Source organism: Ranitomeya imitator, chromosome 1 (assembly GCF_032444005.1).
Source record: "Ranitomeya imitator isolate aRanImi1 chromosome 1, aRanImi1.pri, whole genome shotgun sequence".
Classification (NCBI taxonomy): Eukaryota; Metazoa; Chordata; class Amphibia; order Anura; family Dendrobatidae; genus Ranitomeya; species Ranitomeya imitator.
In genome coordinates, this window is record NC_091282.1 from 150,256,998 (window position 1) to 150,274,001 (window position 17,004).

Genomic DNA, 17,004 nt, shown 5'->3' on the forward strand with positions numbered 1-17,004 from the left:
AGACCGAAGTAGGTGAGTACATTAATACACTGACACTACTTTACACAAATTTATTAAAAAAGAAAAGGTTCATGGGGGGGTCTTTAACCTCCAACCCCAGACTTCCAGATAGAAAGGACCATGTTTCATCTGCTCCTGACGTTAGTGGTGGTCCGCTTTACACCACTTCATCCAGTGCTTTCCCTTCACAATAATAGAATGAGGCAGCGGTCACATCAGAAGTTTCACTAAGTGACAAAGGTGGATCCTAGAGTGGTGACATTTTCAAAGTCGTTGGTTTGCTCTTCACAAACCGTACTGCTAATGTTTGTCTATGCAGATCACCTGGCTGTGTGCTTTATTTTATGCTCCTGTTTGCAATGGGTAAATAATCTAATGCATGTGAGGCTCTTTGCTATGTACACGTTCACACACTGTATTCAGAACAGCCACGGCGAAATATACAGAGCTGTACCTAGTAAACAATGGAGGGGATACAGACACTATCGGACAACCGCTTGTGAATTCCATCAGTGTTCTGACTAAACTAAGAAAAAAGCACCAGCGGGCACGGTTCCACTACTCCGAGTGCTGTGTCCCTTGGCAATTTAAGGGCACTGTTTATGTCCCGTGAGTGCTTCAGACAAGCCAACGACCAACAACTGCTGATGGGCAGAAGCCGTCACTGTGTCATCTGGTGTAACTGTAAAGGCCGCAACCCGTCAAAGGCCGCTGATAGTCTGCAGCGCTTATTTGACATCAACAGTGTCACAAGTTTGCTGGGGGATGCAACGCCCAGAGAGGAGAAGCAGTGCTGGCGTAGGAGATAAGTACACTTTTTATATCTTCTGTGACAAACTTTGGGCATTTAAAGTGGTTATCCAGCAGTGGACATCTCCTCCAGCTAATCAGTGCAGGTGACAAGTTACACCTCCACCGACCTAATTATGCTTCAAACTTTGTAAAACTTCTTCTGTAAACCCCAGGTTTTATGAAAACTAAAGCATTTCTTTGGCCTTAGTGCTAAAATGTGCTTGGTCTGAGTCTATTATACTACTAGAGTTCTCCAGTAGTTTCTTTTTTTTAGGAACATGTTTGTTTTTCTTTTGATATTGTAGAAAATTGACTTTTTCCAGTTCTGTTGGTAAATGTGTATTTCTTGACTTCAGGGCATTTGAAGACGTGAAGATCTATTGGCGTGCAACCTTTAATAAAAGTTCAGTTGAACTTTCCAGGGATGATGTGAGCCTAGTTAATGAACTGCAGGCGGTATCAGGATACACCATCTGCACTGCTGGACAAACAGAGTGCTTAATTACTGTGGAAATAAAAGATGACAAGGTCAGTGCTGAGAAACTGATGAAGGCTGATTTCATGGGAGCAGGAGTGTTCAGCCCAGCAAGCGTGTTCCTGGAATGTGGCAAACATTAGAAATTATAAAAATATAAAACCCTCAATTGTACGCCTTTTATAGTGGATGACATGTCATTTTTGCAATATTTTAATACTTTCCTTTATGAGTATAGTTTGTTCTAGTCAGAATTGTAAAAAATTATCCATTTGATCTGCACTGACTTAAAGAACTTTTTATTAGAAAAGTCCAGTAGAAATCATTGTGGCCGCAGTACCCAAGAAGGGTACTCGGACAAGCATGCCTCTATCCACTCTTCTAGCAGGTCTGCTTTTTATAGAATTATATTGGGGGTCATTGGGCAAACATCCCCCTTTAATTCAGTTTTTTTGGACAACGTGAAGACGTATCTTTAGGGAGGGTTACCAGGGCATGTGCTTTTGGTGCTGGTGCCAGGAGATTAAAACAAACCAGTTTTGATCTGACTATTTGCATACTGGGCTAAAGATAAAGCTTAGGCTACTTTCACACATCAGGTTTTCAGTGTCAGGCTAAATCCGGCTAATTTTCAAAAAACCGGATCAGGCGAATGTTGCCGCCGGATCAGGTTTTTTCCCATAGACTTGTATTAGTGCCGGATTGCGTTTCGTCCAGTTTTCGTCCAAATCTGCCGCTTCTGGTTTCTTGAAAAAACGTCCATAGCAACCTTTTTTGTCTCCGGCGAAAAAGCCTGAAGCGCCAAATCCGGCGCTTCCGGCTGTTTGCTAGAATGGAAGCCTATGGGAGCTGGAAGGTGCCGGATCCGGAAAAAGGCAGATCCGGCGGCCTGATCCGGTTTTTTAAACTGTGCATGCTCCAATTTTTTTTTATCCAATAATCTTGATAGGCTAGCCGGATCCATCAAAAAAACGGATCCGTCGCATCAGTTTTTCACAATCTGCGTCGGATCCAGTTTTTTCAACATTCGCCAGATTTAGCCTGACACTGAAAACCTGATGTGTAAAAGTAGCCTTAGGAGAACCTGTCAGCAAGATCATGGTTCCTGAACCGCGAACAGCACGTATGAGACACTGGCTACATTTTTGTAGCCATGTATGTTGAAAAGTCGTCTGGAGACGATCGGACTCGGATGAATAGCCCAAAAAGTCAATACCTGGTGGCTTTTCTCAACCCCTCTCCATCTGACTGACAGTTTTTTCTTATATATACACATAGGGAGAGACCTGTCTGCCAACCACTTAAGCTAGTCATTCCAGTCGCATTGTCCCCGGTCGCCTTTTCAACATTTCAGAATGAAACATGCATGGTGGAATAACAGCCAGTTTCTCATTCATGCTTCTCATGGTGCAGGCAGTAGGAATCAGCTCACAGATTGTTTTTAATCTTCATCCTGGGTTGATAGAGTCTTAGCTGTGACTGCATTTTGCTAATTTACTAAAGTAAAGAAAACTGTAGTGGTAGCAAATTTCTGTTCTTGGCTCTGCCTCCTGCTCTTAACTCCGCCTCCTGTGGTTCTGCTTTGCATCTGCTCTTGCAGTCTTGCTCTATCTCTGTTCTGCAACTTGCCGTACAGGTCTCTACCTGTTTCTTTATATTCACCAGTCCGAACAGGTCCCTACCTGTTCCTATACACTCGCCTGTCTGCCAGAGTGCCAGCTGTGCCTGCCTGTCTGCCAGAGTGCCAGCCGTGTCCGTCTGCCAGTGTCTCCGTCAAGCCAGTCTGCCCGACAGGGCCTCTGCCGTACCAGTCTGTCAGCCAGTGTCACAGCCGTACCTGCCTGTGTCCTGTCCCCCAGTGGGATCAGCATCCACAGTGAGACTCCACCCTTGAGTGGTACCTGGTAGCTACCTGCCGCACAAGTCTGACCTCACCATCTGAGGCTCCAGCGAACACCTAGGAAGCTACTTAGTTACTCCCCTTCCAGGAAAGTCTGGTCTGTGGTCCAGTGGGGCCACACCCCCGCACGCTCGCGCCAACCAGTCTGGGCGCGAGCGTTACAGATATCTATTTATAACTTTAAGACTAGGAATAGACAAAAACACACATAGGGCATTAACCAAATAGCATACGTTTTATTATGTGTGTTTTTTTTAGCTCGCCTTGTGATGCTGTGAAGCCACAGCACTTGAATAGCTTTAGATAACAATACTCCAGCTACTGCTGCTCCACTGGTTGGATAGACTGTTGTTATGTCCCAAATGGAGAAATGCACGTTTGCTGTGCAACCGGGAAGGACTTCACAGGTTTAGATGAATAGAAATAGATTTTAGTTTATTCCCAACGTATTTCTAGGTTGAACGGACCTCTTCCTCAAGAGAACCACAATTCCCCAATTTATTGATTTTTCCCCTGAGGATGAGACCTGTTCAACCTAGAAACATGTTGGGAAGAAACTACAATCTATTTCTATTCATCTAAATCCTGTGAATTTCTTACCAGTAGCAAAGCAATCACTTGAGACGGACATCATGGTCAGAAGAATAGAGGAAACAAGGCGAAGAGGAAGAACAGCAACCCGATGGCTTGATACAATCAAAATAACGATGGAGATGACCCTGGTGGACCTATCTAGGTTGCACAAGATCGATCTTCTTACAGAGCGTTCATCCATCAAGTCGCCATTGCTCAAGATCGAGCTGAAGGCTTATCATAATAATAACAACAACAACAATAAGCACAGCAAACCCTCATTTCTCCCTTTGGTGCACATTTACAACTTTAGATATGCAGTTCAGCTGAACTTGTCAGGTAACTTGTTCCTTTAAAAAAAACAACCACAAGAAAAACGAAGTATGCTACCTCAGATTTATCCATAAAACTATAAGTTTATTTCAGATGTTTAAAAAAAGAACAGAGTATAATATAACAATAGAAGTATTAATACAGAGATATCTGAGTCTAAGGATAGGGTGCACCACAACACCCACTATCACATTAAAGGAGGGTAGGAGTTCTAAAAGAAGTAGTAGTACGTCCCTGTATAGACTTATTAGGACCTAAAGTGCCAGTGCTCAATATCTATCAGGGCATTACGAGCATCTCCTAATGCTGCGGACACATGTCAGGGAAATCTCCCAAGATCTAGTGACCCATAGTCCCCGTATATGCAGCAAAGTATATGTTCCTCATGTAGCGATCTTACCCTTCTCCGTCTCCATAGATGATAAAACACGCCCCAACGCGCATTTCGCCCTCGGCTTCCTCAGGGGGCCCTCGGGGTTCCTTTTGTTCATGTTTTATGGAAAACAGCAGTTTTGTATAAAGACCATTGGTACCAGGCTGCACTAAAAAGCCAAACTTATCTTCTACTGAAAGAAGACTATGTGCACAAAGAGTCTTTTTGGAGCACAAAACAGAGCCGAAACTCAACATTTTTGTATAATTTTGAGATTTTAAGGAGAATTTGGAATTTCCGATCCAAAAACTCCTTGAAATACTCTGTGTGACCAAGGTTTATTTGAGAGTATTTTGGAAGACTCATTACTCTTCCAGATGTCAGGAAGTAAGGATAATTACATTGAATCTAATTAGACATGAAAATAGTGTTTCCTCTACAACGGCCCCGCTACTTCCATCATTGCTGTTTCACATGGTAGTGACGTAAGACCATTAACATATGTCACATGCCTATGAGAGCCAGTTGTAGCATGGCAAGCTAGTTGGCAAGAAATCCTAAATCATGGAAGAACCTCAGAACTAACATTTCTGATCTCACTGCTTATCATCTACTCTATAATTGTCTAAGGGTCACTTCCGTCTGTCCTTCTGTCTGTCGCGGATATTCATTGGTCGCGGCCTCTGTCTGTCATGAAATCCAAGTCGCTGATTGGTCGCGGCAAAGCAGCCATGACCAATCAGCGACGGGCAGAGTCCGGCGGCAAAATGGCTGCTCCTTCCTCCCCGCAGTCAGTGCCCGCTGCATAATCCCCTCCAGTCAGCGCTCACACAGGGTTAATGGCAGCGCTAACGGACCGCGTTATGCCACGGTGTAATGCACTCCGTTAATGCTGCTATTAACCCTGTGTGACTAACTTCTTACTATTGATGCTGCCTATGTGGCATCAATAGTAAAAAGATCTAATGTTAAAAATAATTTAAAAAATTAAAAATCGTTATATACTCACCGTCCGTCGGCCCCTCGGACCCACAACAGGCCTTTCCCGCTCCTCGCGACTCTCCGGTGACCGCTACATGCATTGCGATCTCGCAAGATGATGACGTAGTGGTCTCGTGAGACCGCTACATCATCATCTCGCGAGACCGCAATGCACTCTTGAGACCGGAACGCGCGATGAGCGTCGGTAACCGCTTCGCCATGATCCGGGGGCCAACGGAAGGTGAGTATATAACTATTTTTTATTTTAATTCTTTTTTTAACTATATACTGCGTGGGCTGTGCAATATACTACATGGGCTGTGCAATATACTACGTGGGCTGTGCAATATACTACGTGGGCTGTGCAATATACTACGTGGGCTGTGCAATATACTACGTGGGTTGGGCAATATACTACATTGGCTGTGCAATATACTACGTGGGTTGTGCAATATACTACGTGGGCTGTGTGGCATGTGGGCTGTGCAATATACTACGTGGGCTGTGCAATATACTACGTGGGCTGTGCAATAGGCTGTGCAATATACTGCGTGGGCTGTGCAATATACTACGTGACCTGTGCAATATACTACGGGGGCTGTGCAATATACTATGTGGGCTGTGCAATATACTACGTGGCTGTGCTATATACTACTTGGCTGTGCTATATACTACATGGGCTGTTATATACTACGTGGCTGTGCTATATACTACGTGGCCGGCCGCGAACAATCAGCGACAGACGCAGTCCTTCTGTGTATTCAATGTATTATTCTAAAATCTTCATACATACATATTCTAGAATACCCGATGCGTTAGAATCGCGCTACCATCTAGTATATTATAAATATGTAATTATTCTAAATAATAATTCTCATATGTTTGCTGCACAGGTGCCGGAATTTGAGACATATTTCTTCATTGAGCTATATGATGTAAGTGCTGGTGCATTAATAAATGGCAGCACTCGATTTGCCAAAATAATAATCATTGAAAGCGACTCCCCTCGTGGTCTGATCTTCTTTGCTGTGGGGTCTCGAGTGGCTGTTACACACAAGAAGACAACTTTAATCAGTCTGCAAATCTCCAGACAGCCTAGTTCTTACCAGTCCATTTCTTTTGCATACATTATAATGGTGAGTTGGAACAGTTTGTTATAATGCTGGAGTGAAGCTTAAGCATGTCATTGGGTGCAAAATAATCACTAGCATTTTTGTAAGCCATATGCATTGCAGGAGATTTGGAGATTTTCACATACACTGGGATACAAACTGCTCCTGCTTCCTAAGTTTAAGGAAATACATAGTGGATGCTTTCCTGAAACGGAAAGTACTTGCAAGCAGCATAATACAAAGAATAGCAGGTTTACCCAGAATCCTTTGCAGTAGGCGGAGCTATGCAAATCATCTCTTTCCACCCCTGTCTAATCCACAGCGCTTGGAACCGCCAAGCGTGCAATGCTGCGGATTAGTTTCTAAATTTACACAGCCAACCAATTCCTACCTGTGGACACGTGTTTCGGGCTTTAGGCCCTCATCAGCACAGGGCTGGAATTGGTTGGCTGTATGGAGTGGGGCTCGGTGAGCAAGCGATACATACATGCTAGCCACCTTAGGGAGAGACCCAAGTTGGGCTAAATGTAGCGGGACGAAAGAGACCGAAAAGCCCTCTACTTAAAGGAAATACATAGTGGATGCTTTCCTGAAACGGAAAGTACTTGCAAGCAGCATAATACAAAGAATAGCAGGTTTACCCAGAATCCTTTGCAGTAGGCGGAGCTATGCAAATCATCTCTTTCCACCCCTGTCTAATCCACAGCGCTTGGAACCGCCAAGCGTGCAATGCTGCGGATTAGTTTCTAAATTTACACAGCCAACCAATTCCTACCTGTGGACACGTGTTTCGGGCTTTAGGCCCTCATCAGCACAGGGCTGGAATTGGTTGGCTGTATGGAGTGGGGCTCGGTGAGCAAGCGATACATACATGCTAGCCACCTTAGGGAGAGACCCAAGTTGGGCTAAATGTAGCGGGACGAAAGAGACCGAAAAGCCCTCTACTTAAAGGAAATACATAGTGGATGCTTTCCTGAAACGGAAAGTACTTGCAAGCAGCATAATACAAAGAATAGCAGGTTTACCCAGAATCCTTTGCAGTAGGCGGAGCTATGCAAATTTGCATAGCTCCGCCTACTGCAAAGGATTCTGGGTAAACCTGCTATTCTTTGTATTATGCTGCTTGCAAGTACTTTCCGTTTCAGGAAAGCATCCACTATGTATTTCCTTTAAGTAGAGGGCTTTTCGGTCTCTTTCGTCCCGCTACATTTAGCCCAACTTGGGTCTCTCCCTAAGGTGGCTAGCATGTATGTAAGTTTAAGGAGTAATTGGCAGGTAGCTTTTCAGAATAAGTTTCAGAATAATTATGAATGGTCCTAGAGGGGCAGTAGTGAAAAGTGATTTTCTAATGTGTGACTAACATTTCTGCCACTTTCCTGTGATGAGTGGTCACATTTGGAGAAAGTCTCACAAATTTGTTCAATTTCTGCATTCTTATGGACTCTCCTGATGTGCAGCTGCAACTTCATGCAATGAAAATCTGTATGCAGCACTATCCTATCTAATACAATGAACTAGGGCTGTGTAATAGCCAGTGCATTAATGGGAATCTAATGGGAATTCTATTCTAATGGGAGGTCTAATGGGAATTCAGTCCGATGCGTAACAATGTTTGATTTTTTTGTATTTCTTAAGGAGTTGCAAAGATCTGAAGTGATTGGACATACCGTGATTTATCCAGCTGTTGCAGGACGGGATTTTACAGGTTCAGAGGGAAAACTTACATTTCAGCCAGGACAAAAAAACCTTGTTCTGGATGTCACTCTTACACCTGAAACTGCATCACTCAATCCTTATCCAAAGCGATTTCAGGTTTTACTTGTGAATCCCACCGGAGGTGCCAAAATAGATAAACAATATGGGACCGCCAATGTCACCATTTTGTCAGACTCATCTTCTCAGTCTACCTGGGGATTAGTTGACCAACTCCATCAACCCTACGACGAGGTTATTGTGAACAGGGTTCTCCAGACCCTTAATAATAAGGCCGGTGCAGAATTCACACAGGAACAACTTGGTGCCACTATGAGTATCCTGGAAAAGGTAAAAATACAACTGTACAATGTGATCCCAGTATTACTTTGTTTATGATTTCATTGTACTGTTCATATAGATCTACATTTACTGTACGTACCACATTTTTCTTAAAATTCTCACCAGCAATTTTGTGACTGTAAATTCTGACTGACCGGAACTCAGAGCTAACAGCCTCAAGTTCTCAATGTAAGACTTACATTGAGAAATGACTTCTGGTCCGATCAGTAGTCAATGGAGTAATCTGTCTAGTCACAACTGGCAGAACAGGACCGGAGCGGCACAGAGAACAGCAGAAGATGGTGACTGGTAAATATACAAGGACAGGAGAACATACACTAGTGTTACAACTCTGGCAATTTAATAATAAAAAAAAACCATAATGGTGCTGTCAGAGAGAAAGAGGACAGGGACGCCACTGCCAACTATTGAGGCAGCAGTCCTAAAAGTCAATATCGGCTCTTTATTGAGCATTGCCTCATAACTTCAGTTAAGAAGCCAAACTCCATTTTTAGATATGGGATTCAGGATGATTGCCCCTCATCAGTGCAAACTAAAAGTATTGGTTAGGTTGGCTGAGAGGCTTAAGGGATAATGTTTCTGCTTGTGGAGAGTGCCAAGTCTGAGAAGGAGACTTATGCAATGCTTCTGTGGGAGTTTATGCCAATAGCCTAGAACTCTAGTGCTATCTATTAGATGTAGCATTCCTAAAAGTCAGTGTCAACCCTTTACTGAGACTTGTAGAAATTCACTTGCAGAGAGCTCCAACTAGTGATGGCTGCAGACTTCCTGTGTTTCTCATGTACTCTGTGAAGGAAAGCATGGATTACGGCTATAGTGGAAGATGTACAAATGTATTGATTGTTAAACGAAATGAATACAAGTTGGATAAAGTTGGTGAGATTTAGATTCATACTAAGCACAACCTGATTGTAAAAATGTTTCCACTAAGTGGTGCATGTGGTCTGTCCTGATGTTTTTTGGCTAAGCGTGCACCCTGTTGATAAATCTATTACCAGCTGCACAATCAAGTATATTGGCGTTGGTAATTCAATGCTTGTGAGTCTGTCATGGATATCTGTCTGTTTTCACCTGTGCCGGACTGGACTAAATTCTGGATAATTTTCCTTGTCAGGTAGTAAGTGATGGGGAAATCCAAGTTCTTAGTGAAGAGAGCCGCATACTGTTTTACGACATACTCTGTAGTCTTGTTAATCCAGACCGTTTGGACACACGTGGATATAGCCCATTGATTGAAGTTGCTGAAGTTTACGCCTTCTCCCTCCTTGCTGGAGTTACCTGTGGATCGACAAGCATAAGGTAACTGAATATTTGATTTGTTTTGTTCCTCGATGTATGAAAAAGCTAAATACATGCATTCCCAGAAGATATGGCATGGTCTGTCTACGATGAGACTATGAGACTTACCTCCAATGGAAATACAAGGAACCAAGTCAGGCCATACGTATTGGATAGCCTTCAGTAAACACTGGTTTTGGTCACCAAGATTCCTGGGTACGTGTACACGCAGTGCAGCTGAATGTACACAGTCGGTATAGGGGCTACTGCCAAACTGCTCTGAAAATGGTTTATCTTCCCTAAGAACAATGTGCAGTGGAAATCCTACTGCCTGACTCTTATGTCCTCCAACATCAGTGGAGAGTCGGGACGCCCCTATACCGGGGCAGGAAAGATTCCTCAGGTCCTGTCCAGTAGTGGATAGAGGCTGTACATACCTGTTCCATTGGGCCATTGTATGTACAGTGATATTCTCCTTAGAAGCGAAGTGATAGAGCATGGCAGAAATCTGGCAGATAAACGTATGCCTCCACGTGAAATCGGAGGAATACAGAAGTACCACAAGGCCCCATGTGTAGCATACTGTATGAATCAGATACTACAGCTTGGAGATTTATGGAGCCATAAGCATCTGGCTGTATTTCTGAGAATGGTTTCTAAATTCTGTATGAGGAACACTGCACATATGAGCTATAGGAGACGATAAGTCATCTTAGATAGACCTATTTTGTCCTGTTAACAAGTGCTGATTGACTATGTGTGCTCATTTACTGACCTGTTTCCATTGTTATTACGATCATTCTCTCCCCATATATTATCATGCTGTTGGTGGCACATTTCCCCTTTACACATTGGCAGCGAATAGCGTTGATTTTTATGCCGACATTGATAGTCCGATCACCCGATAAGTGAGTGTTTTGCTCGTTTGTCAGGTGCTGAGCGTACCGCCATTTACTCCTTCACCCATGCTGGTTTATCAGGAATGTCTGTTCTTATGAACGCTCCATTCACTGATCATCAAACATTCTCAATGGGCCTTTACCCCTTTATATTAATATTTCTGCTGCCTCTACGATGTCATTATAGAATTATCTTTTAGTTACGTCCCTGCTTTATCCAACCTCTGCTGATAACTTGTATCTGATTACCCATAGATATAATACTCTAGAAGAAACACTCTGTGCTATTATCTACATGCACCATATTTATGGAAATGTTTGCCCTTTTATAAGATTTCGGTTGAAGCTTTAGGGAACTTGGCCGAGGTCTCTGGGCGTTTCCTTGAGTCAGCATTCTGCAGCTTGTAATTTCCTGACTGTGTTACAGGATGTTAATAGGACATTTCAACAAATGCAAATATGTCTGTCTGTTGTCTTCCCTATATTGTTAGACTGTACAGATAGTATCATGATGATTGTTACTGTCAAGCCCATTTGTCCTTTCAGGTAAAACTAACTAAGCTAATAAGATTAATGGAAGATGTATTAAAACATTTTATGTGTAATACATTACAGATTTTGTGATGTGTAAACCATTTGACTCAAAACTATGTAAAACATATCAGCAAGTGACTGGTATTCCCTGACTTCTGGAAGGTGACTAACTTTTCACATCTAGGTTACTCAGTCCACTGATTTTAACAGAACCTGTCATGTGGAAAAAATGCTATCATCTGCAGATATGGGGTTATTTACAGGTTAATGGCATTCTAAAGCTGTGCAGCTGATGTACTGAAGCCTGGCTACTTGGAGGAAATTAACTATATTGCTCCTGTCAGCCTCCAGCTTTCAGTCATAGCCGGCAAGGCTTCAGTTACCTCTCAATAAACAGTGAGTGGCAGCTGTAACCGTGCTTCACTGACTGACAGCCCGCTCTGTCCTAATACACTACAAATCTAGCTGACTGTCATTGCAGAAGCACGGTTATAGCCGCCTATTACTATCTACTGAGCGGTAACTGGAACTTCTCCAGCCCCGCCTCTATGACTGAAAGCCGGAGGCTGGGGAGAGGAATAAAGTTAATTTCCTCTTGGCAGCCGGGCTTTCAGTGCAGCGGCTAGGAAGCTTCAGAATGCTATTAACCTGCAGATTAAAGGGGTTTTCCCATGAACAAAAATTGATTTTAATTAATAGATCTTGCAATAATAATAGCTTCCACAATTAGATATGTTTAACTCAGGGCTTTGGAGTTGGAGTTGGTGTCCATTTTGGTGGAGTCGGTATAAAATGGAGCGACTTCTAAAATATATAATAAATTGTGTACAGTAATTCAATGCAGTATGTACTGAATATTTTTTCATAAAAAATTTGGGAAAGTTATGAAATGTCTTATAAATGTCTGTTCTGTTTTTGATCTAAGTTTCTAGGCTTTTAGTTTATATGAATCTGTTCTACACATTATGTACATGCTCAGTAGTGAAGCATGAGGGAGTCTGAGTCAGGAGTCAAAGTCGGAGTCAGGGAAATGTCGGAGTCGGAGGTTTGGCTTACAGACTCCACAGCGTTGGTTTAACCCCTTAGTGACCCAGCCAATTTTGACCTTCATGACCAAGACAAATTTTACAATTCTGACCAGTGTCACTTTATGTGGAAATAACTCTGAAACGCTTCAGCGTATCCCACTGATTCTGAGATTATTTTTTCAAGAGATATTGGACTTCATTATAGTGGTAAAATTTCCTTGATACAACGTACGTTTATTTATGAAAAAAAATAAATTTGGCAAAAATTTGGAAAATGTTGCAATTTTCAATTTTTTTATGTTTGTGCTCTTAAATCAGAGAGTTATGTCACAAAAAATATTTAATAAATAACATTTTCCACATGTCTACTTTACATCAGCACAATTTTGCAAACATAATGTATTTTTTGTTAGGACATTAGAAGGGTTAAAATTTGATCAGCGATTTCTCATTTTTCCGACAAAATTTACAAAACTATTTTTTAGTGACTAAAAATGAACCATACGGCGCTGCTTAGTTGCTCCAGGTGAATAAGCAGCAAATATATGGACGAAATCACTCCCAATCGTCCCAGAAGTGGTTAGTTAAAGAAAACTATATGTGATATTTGCGCTAAGTACACCTATATGAAGCCATAAATAGTTAAAATACTAAGAAATGTCATAAACAAGGTTCCCCATACAGGACTTTGATTAACAAAATGTGTTTACCTTAATATCAAAGAAAAGGAAATCTGTGTCCAGTGCTGACATGCGGGAAGGTCCTTCACTCATGTGCTGAAAGGTTGGTATCTGAAGCCTTCTCTGAATCTCTGTTCCAAAAATATCCAATATGTTGCAGAGCAAAAAGTAGTATAGGAGACGCTGTCCCAGCCGGTGACTAGCGTACTCCCCCAGAGCTTGGTAACTGCCGTGCACAGGCAGTGGCGGCCGCGTGTATAGAGCTGAAGCCGACAAGGTGCAGGACCTTGTGTGACGTCACAGTCACGTGATGTGTACAATTGTTAATCAAAGTCCTGTATGGGGAACCTTGTTTATGACATTTCTTAGTATTTTAACTATTTATGGCTTCATATAGGTGTACTTAGCGCAAATATCACATATAGTTTTCTTTTATTTTTTAGTGACCACATCAAATTTGAAGTGATTTTGAGGGGCCATTATGACAGCAAATACCTAAAAGTGACACCATTCTAAAAACTGAACCCATCACACATTCAAGTAGTTTATTAACCCTTCCGGTGCTTCACAGGAAGTAAAGCAATCTGGAAGAAAAAAATGAACATTTAACTTTTTTTTCACCAAAATTTTACTTTAGCTTCAAATTTGATATTTTCACAAGGATAACAGGAAAAATGGCCCCTAAAATTTGTTCTGCAATTTCTCGTGAGCATGCCGATACCCCATATGTGAGGGAAATCCACTGTTTGGGTGCACATCAGGGATTAGAAGATCATTGACTTTTTGAATGCAAAATTTGCTGGAATAATTAGCAGATGCCATGTTGCATTTAGAGAACCACTGATGTGCCTAAACAGTGGAAACCCCCACAACTGACCCCATTTTGGAAACAGGACCCTTTAGGGAATGTATCTAGATGTGTGGTGAGCACTTTGAACCCCCTGGTGTTTAACAGAAGTTTATAATGTAGAGTTGTGAAAATAAATAATCACATTTTACCCACAAAAATGTACTTTTATCTCCATTTTTTTTATTTTTACAAGGCTAACAGGAGAAAGTGGACCACAAAATTTGTTGTGCAATTTCTTCTGAGTACGCTGATTCCCCATATGTAGAGGAAAACTACTGTTTGTGTGCACGGCAGTGCTCGGAAAGGAAAGAGTGATGTTTAGGATCGCAGACTTTGATGGAATGGTCTGCAGGCATGATTTCGCGTTTGGAGACACCCCTGATGTGCCTGAACAATAAAAAAAGCCACAAGTTACTGCATTTTGGAAACTACATTCCTCAAGGATTTTATCCAGGGGTATAGTGAGCATTTTAATCCCACAGCTACTATACAAAATTTGATAACATTAGGTTGTCATATTGAGCATTTTCATTTTTTTCACAAAAATGTTGTTTATTTTGACAATGGATAATAGGAGAACCCATAATTTGTTGTGCAAGTTGTCCCAAACGGAATTATACCCCATATGTGGTCAAAAACTTCTGCTTGGGCAAATGGCACGGCTAGGAAAGGAAAGAGCGCTATTTGATTGTTAATGCCATGTCGCATTTGAAGAGCCCCTGACATGTGAAAACAGCAGAAACCCCATTTTGGACAACTCAAGGAAGTCATCTACTGGTATTTTTAACCCATAGGTGCTCCCAGAATTTTATAACATTGAGACTCGGAAATATGACATTTTAGTGGTAAAAATTTTATTTTTGTATTTGCTGCAAATTTGTCAGGTACACAAGGGTTAATAGGTGAAACTAGACCCCCACAATTTATTGCTCAATTTCTCCGAAATGCGGTGCTGCCCCATATGTTGTCAGAAATTACTATTAGACCAAACGTCAGGGCTGAGAAGGAACAAGCGCTATGTGGTTTTTGGAGCACAGATTTGCTAGAATAATTTACAGGCGACATTTGCAGAGCCTCGTAGGTGCCAGAGCAGCAAAAAAAAAACCAAAGTGACCCCATTGTAGAAACTGCACCTCATTTTCTAACATCCACACCAGGTTTTTTTTTTCTGCATAATTGCAAATCTGCCAGTCTAGTACCCATACATTGTGTTCCCTTACAGTGTAGAGCCCCGTATCTTGTAGTACCCCCATACATTGTACCCAGCTTCTGCTTCTGACAATGTGCACCTGTAAATTACTGTAAGTGCCTTTTGTCAATTACAATAATGCCAAACATGGGGCCGCTTACTGTGGTTTAGGCACAGTGGGGTTCAGAAGGAGAGGGGTATTTGGATTTGGAAGCGCAGAATTCACTGGATTTTATTTGAGGGGGTGGGAGCCACACCGCTTTTCCAGAGTCTTAGTTCTAGCAGTAACGTGGGAACCTCCTATAGTTCCAGTGACAGATGATGGACCTGAGTGAAGCTTGTTTTGCGCCAGATAAATTAGGGTTTTTTTGGTAACATTTTGGGGTACATTATTATTTGAGATCACTTCCAGAATAAGTCTGGAATCAGATTCTTGTGTTCTACACTGGGTACTTACGTCAAGGTTTCCTTGTGAAGTCCACAAAATGTGATTCATATGAAACCCCCAACGGAACCACCCATCATAATGAGGCAGATGGAGACCCTTTGTACTCCGCTTTGCGTCTACTCCTGGTGGGATTCATCTTTTTTTCGCATGCACAGATCTGTGGTCGTCCACACTTGTGCGCTAAAAAGACGCCTAAAATTATAGGACGCTGCTGGAACACACTGATTCTCTCTGCCTCATAAGAGAGTGGTTCCGTCCGGGGTTTTGTCTGAATCGTGCTTTTGGGGAATTTACACAGAAACCCCCGATGTAAGCACTCAGCGAAGATCACAGGATAAATGTGAGCCAAGCATTTTTCTGATTTTTGGGAGGTAGAATGAACAAATAGACAGAAGTACTAGAATAATTCCTTTTTTTTTTGCACTGTTCACCTTGCGGTATGAGTGATAAGGCGGATTTATTCTTCGGGTCGGTGCATCCTAGCGATACCAGATTTATATATATTTTTTAGGTTTTGCTGCTATCACACAATAAAAATGCTTTTTTATAAAAGTGTTTTTTTTTGTCGCCATATTCTGAGAGCTGTAACTTTTTTATTTTGGGGCGAACAGAACTATATGAGGGCTTATTTTTTGCGGAACAAGTTGCAGATTTTTCTGGTACCATTTTGGAGTGCATATTTTTTATTCATATTTTTCCGACACAGAATAAACAAAACCCAGCAAATGATTTACTGTTTTTATGTTATGTTTTTTGCGCCATTCACCGTGCGGTAAAAGCGATAAGATCGATTTGTTCGTCAGGTCGGTATGATTGCAGTGATACGAGATTTCTATTTTTTTTTTCTGCTTTGCTATTTTTACACACTAAAAACAATTTTTTAGCAAAATTCATTTGTTTCTGCATCATCCTATTCTGAGAGCTGTAACTTTTCATTTGTACTATTTTTTTTTTTACATTTTCACTTTTTGATCGCTTTTTATTCACTTTTTTGTGAGTTAGTATGATAAAAAAGCGTCATTTTTTGCATGCTTTTTATTATTTTTACTGTGTTTGCAAAACTGAATAAATAGAGCAGGTCGTTCCGGATGTGACAATACCAATTATGTGTACTTTTTTTGCTTATTTTTGTTTTATTTTACTTTTTTCACTTTTTACTTAGTCCCACTGTGGGACACGTGTAATTTTTATTTTGATCACTTGTCTCTTACACTACTGTACTCATGTACAGCAGTGTATAAGACTGGCAGTGTCTCACTGACTGAGCCTGGGAGAGCCAGCTTATTGCTGGATCTCACAGGCCACTGTACCCTAGGGTCCATCACATTACCTCAGGGTACCATGGTAACCATCGGGACCTCATCTCATCGCTGGGGTCCGGTGGGTCTTGTGACCACCTTGCAAGAATAGCACTGTCATTGTTCACAGTTTTATTTAAGGGGTTAATTGGCACCGATCTTTTGCAAAACGGTGTGGGTTCGATACTGCAGGTTGTCAGCTGTAA

General features: G+C 41.8%; 1 protein-coding gene across 1 annotated transcript in view; it reads left to right on the forward strand.

Moving 5' to 3' along the window:
- The window catches only part of ADGRV1 (adhesion G protein-coupled receptor V1), a 753,646-nt gene that overhangs the window by 437,584 nt on the left and 299,058 nt on the right, over positions 1–17,004 (forward strand). The window contains exons 76-79 of the mRNA XM_069745343.1: positions 1,149–1,320; positions 6,321–6,563; positions 8,175–8,582; positions 9,709–9,893. Of these exons, the coding sequence (XP_069601444.1) occupies positions 1,149–1,320; positions 6,321–6,563; positions 8,175–8,582; positions 9,709–9,893 (1,008 nt within the window). The remainder of the gene's footprint in view (positions 1–1,148; positions 1,321–6,320; positions 6,564–8,174; positions 8,583–9,708; positions 9,894–17,004) is intronic.